This window comes from Theobroma cacao, chromosome 5 (genome assembly GCF_053813885.1).
Source record: "Theobroma cacao isolate CCN51 chromosome 5, ASM5381388v1, whole genome shotgun sequence".
NCBI classification, from domain to species: Eukaryota; Viridiplantae; Streptophyta; class Magnoliopsida; order Malvales; family Malvaceae; genus Theobroma; species Theobroma cacao.
The window spans coordinates 2,873,308-2,887,967 of record NC_142643.1 but is presented as its reverse complement, the minus strand read 5'-3'; the positions used below and the strand labels follow the sequence as shown (position 1 = coordinate 2,887,967).

At 32.0% G+C, this 14,660-nt stretch overlaps 1 protein-coding gene across 1 annotated transcript; it reads right to left on the bottom strand.

Annotated features, from left to right (window-relative positions):
* Positions 1-503: 503 nt before the first annotated feature.
* On the bottom strand, positions 504-3,894 carry LOC18597945 (shikimate O-hydroxycinnamoyltransferase-like). Its single transcript, XM_007027259.3, has 3 exons — positions 3,688-3,894; positions 3,083-3,503; positions 504-1,666 (listed from the first exon to the last, which is right to left on the bottom strand). Exons 2-3 carry the CDS (start codon positions 3,491-3,493, stop codon positions 764-766), a joined length of 1,314 nt encoding a protein of 437 aa, XP_007027321.3. The 5' UTR covers positions 3,494-3,503; positions 3,688-3,894; the 3' UTR covers positions 504-763.
* Between the last annotated feature and the right edge of the window lie 10,766 nt (positions 3,895-14,660).

Below are 14,660 nucleotides of genomic sequence, written 5' to 3'. Positions count from 1 at the left end.
ATTCTACTCGAATTTGATTATAAAATACTCTAACTCTATATAAGCGGATAAAATAGTTGTGGGTATTTTGTAATAGGATATCCATTATCATCACTATTTGAGTGCTGGTTTCATTTTTCATCTATTTTTTCTTTTCTCTTTACAAATAAGGATACTAATAAAAAGAAATGAAATACCATGCGTTTTGATTCCTTCTGCAGTTTCACTGCCAAGGCCAAGCAAGGAAAAACCCCAGCAGCTCGTTAATATGAATGCTGCCTACTGCTGCAAAACAAGTAATGAACAATAAAGTACATCGAAAATAATGTTCCATACATTACATATATGAACATATTATATATCAATATATATGTATGATATATGTCAATCTAAACAACTTAGTGAGAGAAGACGAATTCAAATGGGCTAGAGTTAGAATAAGGGGATGAACAACAAAAAGAAAGAGATATGGAAAGACATCAACCTATGTAGATTGCTTTTGGCCTTTTTTTTCACTCACGAAGGAAACAAAATTTATTTATTACTATTAAAAAATAAGGATTACAAGTTTGGCATAACTAGCAAAAGGAATCTCCAAACCAGAAACAAAGCAAAGATGAGAAACACCATAAATCAAACACTGGCAGAATACAACTGGAAACACCTCAAAAAACAACTTATGGAAACAGAATTGAGACCACTTAAAATAACTAAGACATGGACTCTGCGAATCCAAACTCGGTTGAAAAGGAGAACAATTGGTGACGAGCAACCCTTTGTGTTGTTAGAATTCGTAAAGAAGCTTTCCAAAGAGTTTCATGTGAGATGTCTCTAGACGTGTCACCAATGTCACGCTACCATCCTTGGTTGGGCTCGGAAGTATGTATACTTTTCCTTCATGGACAATATTTGCCGGCCTCATAAAAATAGGACGACCCCATCCAAAGTCTGCATCATGGATAGGCAACCATATCCAACTGTTGACACTAAGGTTTGGGCACCGCATAGTTTGTGGCCCTCGCCTGATAACATTTATGTCTGGAGCTTTTTCTATGTAGTCAATACTTGATCTCAGATATTCATCATCCATTTCTTTCAATATTTTGTGAATTCTCTTCACAGTATCTATGAATGATTCTGATAGAAGATCACCAGATAAGGCAACGAGTGCAGCCATGATGATTACATTGCCAAAGTAGCCAGGTGGGAGGGGAGGATGCAATCTGTTCCGTCCATCAACTGGCATGGTTAACTTGAGTTGTTGGTCCTCTAAGAGGTCTCTTGCTTTGGTTGCGCAACGCCATATGTGTGCAGTTAAGATACTGTAGGTGCTATATTTTGTATTACTATTTGAATTTTCATTTACTTTGGCTTTGAGGGTGTTTAGTTGATCAGTTGTGATCTTAAAGACTGATACAATTGATGGTTTGGGACTTTGTTGGGATTCTGAAGTTGAAAACATAGTTTGTAAAGAAGGCGATGGTTCAAATTCAACATGATGAAATTTTGGAGTAGGTGGGTTTCGGGCTCGAAGAAGGGTTCGATCCAAGAATGGAGCAATACTAGGGGACAATCCTCCTACCGTGTTGGCCCAACTGTTAATGAAATGAAGTCCAGATGAACCATCTAGCAATGTATGTTGAACAGCAACTCCAAGAGAAATTCCTCCGCATTTGAAAGTAGTTACCTACCAATAGGTGCAATATTCATATGCAATTGTTCTTGTTAAATACATGACTTATAAAAAAATTTAGAAAAAAGAAAATTTATAAGCAATTTTCATAAAAAAAGTGTGTACTTATCGATTCTAGTACAAACTTTTGAACTAGATAACCTAGCACACAACCTAAAGAGCAAAGTTTAATTGAGAAATGTGTGAAACAATCTAAATACTCCTTTATTTTGAGTATTTTATTTTAATTTTGAAATATATTAAGTTGAGGTATATTTCTTATCTTATATGTAAGATTCATATTTGCTGGCTGGTATCTATAGAGGAAGGAATTATGACAAAATATAATCTAGAAATAATAAATAAAATAATTGAAAGAAGAATGAAACTTGGTCAGCTAAACTCCCTTACTAACTAGCTCATAGCATGGTTTCTACTTATCCCTCTATATATCCTTACTTTTTAGTCATTAATTGTTTCAAAATAACATTAGGTGAGCAGCTAATTAAAATATTTTTCTTTAATAAACATATAAGTTAATTATATGCCAAAAAAGTAACTTTATTATTTTTTTCCTTTTTATTCTTGTTTGGTAAAACCTAACTTGTACCTAGGGGCTGAGTTAGCCCAATTTTATTGAGGGGGTCAAACACAGTTGAATAAAAGTTAAAAATTTTAAAAAACTAATATGTTAAATTCAATTAATAATAAAAATATTGATAATAGAAATATGAAACTAAATATAAAACTATAATTTGTAAAATATAAACAGTTAAAAAGAATATATAAAATTAATGATTTTTTCTTATATAATCAGAATTATTTAAATACTATATGTTTAAAATAATTTCATTTTAACTAAACATAAAACGTAAAACATAAAAAAAAATACTCAAGTTAATTTCCTTTAACATAATCAGGATTAATTAAAAAATGATACGTTGATGAAATTTTAAGTAACAATATAACACTACAACTTATATTTGAGAACTATATAATAATTTATTAATTTTTAAAAATTAAATTTTATGTAATATAAAAAAGAAGAATATGACAAGTAGAAAGTAGATACCACATATTACATAACAAAAAAGAAAAAAAAGAATATGGTTAATGGTTTGTAGAAATTTAGAAAAGAATACTTATAGAAACTTATAACATATGAACAAATAGAATAGAAATGAAAAAAATAAATAAATAAAAATAAAAAAATAATATAAATTAAAAAAATATAAAATTGATTGAGATAAGAGAAATTATTTTATTATTTTATTATTTATATTAATTATTAAATAAAACATTATTTTGAGAAAGTTAATAATAGAATATTTAAAAATATTTAAAAATTTTTATATGATATGAAAGAAATTTTGAAAGTTTTGGAGGGCCATGGCCCCCCATCACATAAGGAGGCTTCGCCCCTGCTTGTACCTGTAACCCGAGAAGAGGATAGGAAGAAATTCCTCCAGAATAGTCTATTTTTGGAACTAGTTGAGGAACTTTTGAACCATCTGTAAAATCTTGAACTAAATCATCGATGATAGAACTACTTTCAGCCTCTGTGAATAACACTCCCTTTGCATTGCAGATTATTTCAAGTCTCCCATTTTCATCATATCCCAACCTTCCAGCTATGGGGTAAAATGGCACTAGAATCTTACTTAAAGACTCCTTCAACACTTTTGTGTCAAAAATATTAGTAGAACCATTTGGCTTGTAGAAGTATACAGTAGAAATATGGTACATTATCATCACCAAGTCCAAGTTAGAGACCCATAGCCTTCGGTTTGGAGTTTCTTCAGCTGGGCATACAATTGTTGACTCCTTCACAGCAATCTCCATTTTAAACCGCCTACAATTAATTATTGCGTCAATGAACATAAAAAGGAAAAAGGAAAAAATTCATGAATCTGCTGTTTTGATATACAAAACCTTCAAAGAATGGGAAGGTTTTCATTGCTATCCGACAAAACATCATGTCTCTTCTAAAAGGCAAGTTCTTTATCCAATACAAAGGAAAAGCTTAGTACCAATACCTTATAACAGTAGAAAAAAACGATCGAAGCCTTAATTAATATTGGTGGGAGATTATAACGAAACCTTCAGAATATAGATCGTGGTGGTAAGGTAAGCAAAGCAGAGGGGAAGTGAAGAGGGGAGATTGTGCACTGAGTGGTGATGTCTCTCGACGTGGTTTCAAGCTTATTTGTAGATGAAGAAGGGAATTGAACACAAGGAAGACGACAAAAAAAAAAGAAAAAAGAGGGACTTGATTTTATGTGGTTTGCCTTATAGGGAAATTAAGGTCGTTGAATAGCCACGAGAGAACAAACGTATGGGCTCCAATTATTTATTTGCTACACAACATTTAAAGACGTGCACCTGTACTCGACGTTGACGTGTTATAACCTTTCATTGTCTTTAATTCTCTATTTAAGTCGCATGTCTGTCGGAGTTGATGTTTCTGAAAAATATTATTAAGTTGAGAAATCAGGTGCTTTTACTGTATAAAGTAAAGCTCTAAATCGTACTATATGTTAAATTGTACGTCGTCATATTAGTAAAATATATATAATTATATTATATTTAATCAAATATAAAAAATATATCATATGACGAATCGTATAATACAATTGATATATTTTTTATAAATATAATTTTAATAGATTATTAAAATTTTATTTATTTAATTATTTTTGAGTTAGAACATAAAAAATTATTTTTTATGAGTTTTAATGATTTTAAATAAAAAAGTACTAACAAATTAAATTTCCATTTTGATTTCAAGTGTTCGTTAATTTTTAATTAATAAATTAATATAAAAATGTATATTTTATTTAAAAATATATATTATATATTAAGAAATATATTGAGAGTTTAAATTAAAAAATAATCATCTTTTCAATTTATGCTATATAATCTTCAATTTTATTAATAAATATAATATTTTTAATTTTTCTCTATTTTTTATATATAAATATTATTTGTAATTGATTTTAAAATTTTTTACCGATACGATGTGGCACTAAAAAAATAAAAATTCAATACACGATATGTATTTTGATTTGACAAATATGTTTTAAAGCACGTTGAAGTTTTTGATTTATTTACCAAATTAGTTTATAAAAATTCATACTTAATCCAAACTATCTTAGATTGACCCATATTGAAAATCATTAATGTATAAGTAGAGTGAATAGAATGAGAGTATACCTTTTTCAATCTTTTGATTAAAATCAAATCAATAAAATGAAAAAGAAAATAATTATTTCTCGTTACGTATAAAAGGCAAACAAATTATAAAGGAGTACAACGCATTTGATGATCCCACAATATTATCTTAAGAGGAATATAACTTGATGCTGGCTATTGTTAGATGTCAGAGTATTATCTCTAGATTTTATCAAATTCAAGTTCAAATAGTATTATTCAATGCAAATGTCAATGGCAAGCTGGAAACAATTCCTAACAACTGAAGTCTGAAGGGCCACTATCTTTAGGTACGACACCCATAACGTTCTCAGAGTTTCTAGTCCACATTGGACAACTGTTTCTTGTGTGCCTGGGTTGTCTGCAAATTGAACATGCCTTAAGTTGTCGTCGTTGTTGAGCCGTCGGTTGAGTAAATGATATTTCCTTGTTTGTCGATGGACCTGCAAATGGAGTTTGGCAATTTTGTCTATTATGACCATAACTTTTGCATTGTGAACATCTACGTCATCGACTGCCTTCCCCAGCTGATGGAATCCTTTTTCTCCTAGGTTTTCCTACTTGACTTTGCCAAGTTGATGGCAAAACGATAATTTGTTAAACGTCATGTGGGATGTCCCACTCACTAGGATGCCTAACCAGGTGAATGGGAACCGCATATCCCTCCACCTAAGATCGAGTCTTGTAATAGTCCGAGTAGAATTCAATGGCTACACGTTTGCACTTATTGCCAAGGCAATGAAATCACACTTGGCGAACAATGTAAAATTTCAATTCATCATGCACAAAATAAGAAAACATGATTATGCATACCTTATTGTCACCATGGCATGTGTGCAAGGGAGTAGATCTGTTTGGAACTCACCGCATGAATACGTCTTGGTGGACAGGTTGATGACTCTGTCCTTAGTCCCGCTTATAACTTGAAACTCCACCCGATCGATTGGTTGTGTGGAATAGTTACATGCTTCATTGAACCGTGTGTTCAACAGATCAGTAACCCAAGGGCTGAGCGGCGTGATCAAATTCAATGCCTTATTGTGCTAGTCATGGAACCAACGTTGGAACATGCCTCTGATGCACTCGACCAATATGGTTATTGGCATTTTTCTTGCATGCCTCAGATAGGAGTTAATACACTCCATAATGTTGGATGTCATTAGCTTGTATCGCCTTATTGGTGACTGTGCACGTGCCTATCTCTCAGGGCCTAATATCATAAGGCGGTCGTAAGTAGGTTTGCAAAGCTGTTTTAGTTGATTCATATGTTTGTTAAAATTGGCGAGCTTATAGCAGTTGGCGGCCAGGGTGAAAATCGTAATAACAACTTCACGCTTGAACTTGTTTTTAATGTTTTTCCCTAAGTGGTAATTGCATAGACTGTGATGCGTGTCCTCGTACACTTTCTCAATTGCATTTTTAATGCCAAGATGCTGATTAGAAATGAACATTGCATTTTTAGGACAACTAATCGCATGACGCAATTGTTTAAGAAACCACGACCAAGACTCTTCGTCCTCCACATGGCCAATGCCAAATGCCACTGAGTATATCTACTCATTCGCATCTTTACATATCGCAACAAACAGAATATCTTTGAATCTGCCTTTCAGATGTGTGGCATCGATAGCAACTACAGGCCATATTATAGCATTGAACCCCCGGATACATGACCCAAACGTCCAGAAACAATATTTGAATAGTTGTTCCCCATGCATAGCGACAGCCGTGACAGTACCAGGATTTTCACATTCCAACATATGGAAATAAGAGGGGAAGAGTTGGAATGACTCTTCTGGGGGACCGAACACAAGACTCTCTGCATACTTCTTTGCTTGTCGGGCCTTACCATATAGGCATTGCAATCCCCACTTGTGATTCATCTCTTCCATTATTTCCTTAAGTCTCAATGGGTTACATAATTTCCTTGCAACCTAATGGAGATAAGCTCACCAATTAATCTCACGCTCGCAGTTCAGTACCCACATTGCAAACCATCAACAGTACATATGTGTACCTTTTACAACATTCGAACTTGCCAATATTCTCCCTTAGGCAACTTCGTTGCATGCAAAGTAAAATTGCATGCCTTCTCCTTACAACCAACCTCCAAACAAGCGTGACATGACTTTTTAACTCTAATCTCAAAATTCTCTTTTAGTGCCAACATGCTCAAAGCTCGTTTCAATTCGGCTTTCGATGGAAACACTTTTTTGCGATATAAGTGGTCGTCCATTGATCTGGATTCCTTAATTGTAACTGTTTAGAAAGATATCATATCTACCTCGGGAATAATCCATAAACAAGATACCCTAGTATTTACCCTATCTTAATCATTGTCATCAGGCGAACGAATGCAGTTTTGAAGTGTGATGGGGTTGTCATAAATAGGATCGGCACCATCAACATCTTCTAATTCAATAGTTGTGGCATGGTCATCGTATTAAACCTCTTCTAACACAACAGTTGTGGCATGTCCTGTACTGCTATCTGCATGATTGCAATCCGAAATGTTGTTGTGCTCACCCTTGTCGTCCTCTGAACAGTCATCATGTCCATTAACATAATCATCTTCACAATCATCATGCAACTTATCATTCCAATCTGCCATGTCATTCTCATCAACATCATCTTCAATCTGATAAGATGCATCGTCATCACTCATAACCATCACAATGTCGTTTGAGAATGACAATGGACCCACTACATTTTCGAGCCACGGTTGCATTTGTTGTAAAGTACCATGTATTTCATTCGATGCACATTCTGATCGAAATTGTGCAGACATCATTTGCAAACACCTCATGTGTGTATCGGGCTGCTCAAACTCATAAGGATATGTCAAACGTGATTGCCATTGGTATAGATGATTACTATGTTGGATATCATGTTCACTCCCAACACCCATCACTCGTGTCTCACCACCCTTGTAAGTGTCATCAACCCACTGACCACAGTATGTAATCATAAGCTTTACATTTGGTAGGCTGCTGAAATTTTAACAGAAAATAAGTGTCACAATCAGTCAATTTATCAAAAATTACCCCTCAATGCATAAAAACCACTTACACAATGCCTAAGTCACGGAATAATATAAAGTCAGTCTAGTAATGTTTAATACACATCCACGCAATTCCTAAAAACTAGTGAACAAAAGCCTCAAAACAAGAAATGAATTGCACAAGTCACGCATCGTCAGTCTTCCAATACCTTATAATAAGTCACTCAATGCCTAATATCCACTCACATTATGCCAACATAACCAGTCACGTACTAACCCAATGTCACGCAATACATAACAATAAGTCACGTAAATACATAAAAATTAGTCACGTAATGCATAAAAAGTAGTCAAGAAATGTCTCAACATAAGATATGCATTGCACAATTCACGCAGCGCCTATAACTCAGTCTCGCAATACCTAATAATAAGTCACTCAATGCCTAATATCCACTCACGTTATGCCAACATAACTGATCACGTACTAGCCCAACATCGTGCAATACATAACAACAAGTCACGCTATACATAAAAATCAATCACGCAATGTCTCAACAGAAGATATGCATTGCACAATTCACACAGTGCCTATAACCTAGTCTTGCAATACCTAATAATAGGTCATGTAATGCCTAACATCCACTCATGTTTACTTCTCTTATATAAATAAAATTAAGAAATTAGGGTAAGCAACCAAGTTATTCAGCATAATATAAATTAAACACAGTAACTCATTTTATGAAAAATATATGATCAATCAATATTTTTATTCATTCGTCGAAAAAAGTAGATGATACAACATATGAACCATAGTTCATTTATTCCTAATCTCATCTACTATTTCATAAATTTTGCCTAGAATTTTGTTATTGCCTAGAATTTCTCTACCCTAAACTTCTGTCCTAACCAACAACTTATCCATCAACCCACGCATGTCTTTATCCATGTTCTCAATTTGGTCCCTCAACTTGACCAAATATGTTACAACATTGTCGAGGATATCTTCCTCTTCAGCAGCAACCCCCTTCCCACTTTTGACTTTGGAACATTTGGATGCCATTAGAATTTTGAGATTTTCCTTCAGATGATTTTGATTAAAATGGATAATGATTCGCTTTATTTATATGTGTGAATGTTTACTCTTGGAAGGGTGTTCAATGGTTTTAGGCTTGTTTTTTAATGAATATGGTTAGTTCGTAAATCAATGCATTAAGTGCTTTAAAAAGAATTTCAGAGTTCTGTGTCAGTTGAATCTGAATGGTTTTCTGCACCGATATAAGTGGAATTAAAGGGGCTGCATTGGTTATTAAGCATTTCTAATTCTCTTTTAATTTTACAGAATTTGTTATTAAGGGGCTGAATTAGTAGATAATCAGCTTCAGCATTAGGTACATAAAGCAACATAATTACTAAAAACCAGTCACGCAATGCCTACAAACTAGTCACGTATTGCACAACTCACGTAATTCCTAAAATTTAGTCTCGCATTGCCTCTTATCTAGTCTCACATTGTCTAATACTTAGTCACGTAATGCCAAATAAATAGGTTACGATTCTTAATATCTAGTCACACACCTTAATATCTAGTGATGCAATGCTTAACAAATATTCATACATCACCTATAAGCTGATTGATTTCGCTACTTCCAGTCAGGTTTAAGTTTCCAAACTCATATAATTTACCCATCAATTTTTGCGTTCTATGAATATAAAAAAATAAAACTAAGAACCCATAACAAATACCTTGAAGTCATCTCTACACTTTGGGATGGTGAGAAAGTTGGATGGCAATATAGACCTCAATGGCGTTGGAGAGCTAAACTGCGAGATATATACCCTGATGGCGTTGGAGAGCTAGACGAAGATATAGCTAAATCGAGATTTAATTTTAAAATTTTTATCTGAATGGTAAGAGAGGAGAAAGAAACTGAGACCACTTAATTTGGATTAAATGGTTTAAAGGGTATTCTTATTAATTTATGTAAAAAATTATCTAAAAACAGTTAAAATTATAGTGAATGTCATTTTTGAAGTGACCTTATTACAAAGGTTATTACTCACAATTTCTTCTTCTTGTTAAGTCATGTCAAAAATTATCTAAAAACAGTTAAAATTATAGTGAAGGTTATTTTTGAAGTGACCTTATTACGAAGGTTATTACTCATAATTTTCTCATATAAGTTTATGTAAATAAAAGAATATATATTTATAATTAATAATTTTATAAGTTATAATTTTTGTAACATTAATATAAAATAGAAAGTAAATATGTTTATATTAAAAGTATATATAATAGTAATTATATTTTTTATAAATTAACATAATATATAAAGAATATATATTAAAAGACATTACAATTGATCAATAATTATAATTTCATGAATTAATTTAATTGTCTTTATACGTTTTTCCTTAATTACATGAAATTAAAAAACAAAAATAAATTTTAAAATTATTTTAATCTCACAACTTCTTTTTAGGTATATATTTATAAGTTTATATAAACAAAAATATATATTATAACTAATAATTTTATAAATTATAATTTTTGTAAAATACAAAATAGAAAGGAAATATGTTTATATTAAATGTTTATATATATATAATAGTAATTATATTCTTTCTATTATGATATGATATTCATATTATTTAAACATAACTAATAATCTAATAGTTTTTTTATTTAAATATTAATGACATCACATTAATAATCTGACTAACAATCATATATCATTACTATATCTATCAATTTCTATCCAAATTATTCACAAAGTTGGTAAAATGTGAAGTATTTTTAATCCTTACACAAGTTCAATCCAAACACCAACAAAATTTAACATATTTTATTTAATTTTCTATTATATGTTATATAAATAATAATAAAATATTATATAAATAGGTAGACTTGACAATTCGTGTTTTCGTGTCTTAAACGTGTCAGACACGATTAGACACGAAACACGTTAAGGTTAAATACAAATACGACACGAATAGTATTCGTGTTTTAAATATGAAACACGTACGTTTATACGTTTAATAACTATATAGCACGACACGACACGTTTGTTAAACGTGTCAATATATGATACGACACGATTAATAATATGATTAACACGTTTAACAACTTTAACACAATTAAATAAAAATATTTACAATTAAATATAATTTTATTATTTAAATTTAAAATCAGTAATTATAAAAACAAAGTAACAAGAACATCAAATATAACAAAACAAAATTTAAAATTAAGATTTGGGCATGACATAATTACATTATTATTTTTATAAAATTTAAAAATCTTATTAAAACAATTGTTTAAAAATTATTTAAGTAAGGCTAAAACAATTTTTAACTATTAATTTTTAACAAGTTGATGAGCGTGTCATTTATACAAGTTTAAACACGATAATACGATCAAACACGATTAATTAAACGTGTTACTCATAACTGATACGTCTAGAGACATTGGTGAATGCCATCTACTACCAATAAATAATAACGTATATTGAAAATAAAGTAAACAACTTATTAAATTATCACTCTAGTACACATTTGATGTAAGATTCAGGGCTCTCATTATGTGAGAGTGACATCTCTTGATTCCAACAAAGGTCACCAAGAACTTACTATTCTTGGTGGCACATCGTTAGTACCCTAGAGCCGATTCTGTACCTTAGAGTTGATTCTAATACTAATTGCCACAAGCCACACCAACCTATAAGGTATTATCTATTTTGATCCATTGAGACGATAGTTTTGTCCCCAAAAAAAGGCTTCACAAGTTGAAAATGGTGTGAAAACTTAAATATCTAATCTTACTCTAATACACAGTCAATGTGGGATTCACAACTCTCATCGGAATTGTGACATCCTCCGTACTCCAATAAGGATTGTCATGACCTGGAACTCCCCATCGGGCCCGTGACAACCGCCGCGAGGCCTCGACAGACATTCTTCACCCCGAATGCCGATCGAAACCTCGCAAGGCTCTCGTCTCAGCTTTCCCACTTCCCCGGTGAGCAATAGTTATCAAATATCAAAATTTGAAGGATTACAAATCATTTCCAAATAAGAATATAACATATTGTTTTCTAGCTTATAAAGGCATTTTCATCATTTTTGTCGAAAATCTCAGAACTTGCTAAAAATATAGTAGGTAAGCAAAAAATATATATATATTTAATAATTTAAAAACAAATTGAGTATCTAAAACATTCATTTGAAGTGAAAATTTGACCATTTGAATATAATAAAAATATTCAATAAAATAAACTATTTTCTTGTAAAATAATTTTCATAAAGCTATCGGTACATAATTCTTATAGCGTAAAAGTTAATTATATTCATATATACTATAAAGTAAATAACCAAAGCATAAAATCTTTTTACAGTGACACGTGGGCCCACATTTATCCAAAATATATCGGAAGCTGGAAACCTACAACTTTTACCAATTCGAGTCCAAATGAAGGTCATTGTCAAAGTCAACTAACTATGAAATTCCCCGAGCTTGAAATGTGAGGAAATAAAGGTGGTGAGATTATAAAATCCTAATGAGTAAACAGATACCATCTAAACTATCTAAAGTCGAGTAAATGGAGACAATTAAAATAAGTCATCATACTGTAATTTCATTACCTTTCAACTCATTTCAACCAAATAAAATCAATCCATATAAATCGAGTAATCAACTTGGCTTATGAATTTCTTAAAACTTTGGCTCGTGCCAAAACTCATACTCGGTGATACCTTGCGCAGGGCATCCAACCGAGTCCGCCAAGGCTGTTAAAACTTCGTATACACTTAAAATATATTTTTAGTTTGAGAAAAATACAACCGTTCCTTGGCGTTGGCTGAGTTCCCCTTCACGTTGTGGTTTGGCGTAAAGTGAACCCTAAGCTTTACCCCAGGAGATACCCTACGCACCTATTCGTTCGAGGTAAGAATATAATAGAGTTTACCGTGCCCCTCTAATAGGCTGGTCCACGGAACCCCCTCTGCAGTGAATAATTAATATATAATGCACCAATCAATAAAATTCATTCTAGCATGACATGACAATTTATCGCAACCTAGCCTCTCAAGGCTGAATACACAGTATAAATAATTATAACACCAAAATCAGTTTAGTCATTCATGCTCATATATTGTCATAAGCCATTCAATTTAAAACCATAAATTTACAACACAAGCAGGCAGTCTCCAATTACTCTATTTTCAAAACCAGTATTCGATTTTTCAGAAAATTTATAAAATCATTTTATAAAATCACAATTTTTCCTAAAACATAGAAATTTACCATTTAAACCCATTTTTCATAAAATCACACAATTGTATAAACCTACTCTAGCTAATTAAGACGATAATAAGTTCACTCACTGTTCTAGGAGTCGATGTACTCCTATTCCCAGTCTCCAAGCACAATCTCTATACTTTTACTAGTATACTTTGCTCACCACCTATCCACAATGTACAGTACATAATTCATCACATCAATACTTGACCATTATAAAAATCAATTCAGGCTCGGTATAGATGCATGATATGATATACAACTTATCCGACTACCGCTTAAATGCGGTGCTGACCTAATTCGGCCTATTATCTCCAATTTAACTCCAAATCAATTCTTCTCACTTTCTACACTCCAATTATACTTAAATTACCTTAGTGACTGTGAATGAGATTCAATTTATCAGTCTCGATAGCAAATTACGAAAATACCCCTAATGGGTAAAAATTCATATTTTTGCTCCGAAAAATTCTCATTATTTTTCTAGGCTCATAATTCATCATTATTCATCATAATTCCTCAAATAAACATCAAGATTATCAGCCAATATTCCCCTAGAAAATTCGGCCAATAATGGTAATGGAGGAAAATAAATTCTTTTCTTGTTATTTTGTTCCTAAATATGCTAAACTAACTAAAAACACTAACATAACTTAAAATCAAATTAATCTAACAACTTTCTCTCTCCTAACCCATTTGATCAGCCATCAATTCCTCATGAAAACATGTAATTTAATCATAGAAAATAAAGAGAAATGCTTGGGAATAAGAAAACTCAAGCTTAATAGAAAAATCTCACCTTTTCACTTAATTTCCTTGAAAATTCACACTTTTTCTTTGATTTTCTCTCTCTAGGGTTTTGTTTTTATTTTCTCTCTCTTCTTGCTGGTTTGGCCGGCCATGGGGTGGAAGATGGGCTGATTTTTGTGCCTTTCAAAAAAGAAAATAATAAATTAATAAAGGCATGACACGTGGCATCATGTCATTGGTCCTTTTTTAAAACTTAAAAAATTTTAATCCTTTTTATCTCCACCACACAATTAGTTAATGGTCAAAATGAGGATAAGAGATGACCATGTGCTGGAAAAATGTCCTGGTGGTGGAAAATTACTATTTTGCCCCTAAAATGGTAAAATTACCATTTTACCCTTATACTCCAAATTATACCGAAATTAAAATTTTTCACTTCTAAACCTCAAATCATACTCCAATAAGTCAAATGGGGCCAAAAATCTTTTCTAAAAATTCTCATTTTACCCCCAGGTGGCAAATGACCATTTTACCCATGGATAGCGAAAATTTCAATTTGACTCCAAATTGATCTTCGAACTCCAAATCACCATATTAAACCATTCTGGTACTTTAAAATTCTTAATTTTATCATAAATTTTCTATTTGATCTAGTTCGAGGCTTAAACCAACTTTGTTGTACCTCTAGGTACAATACCGATTTTTATAAATTTTTCGGGACTCTCCTAGCATGCAAACATGCTATGCATCACATG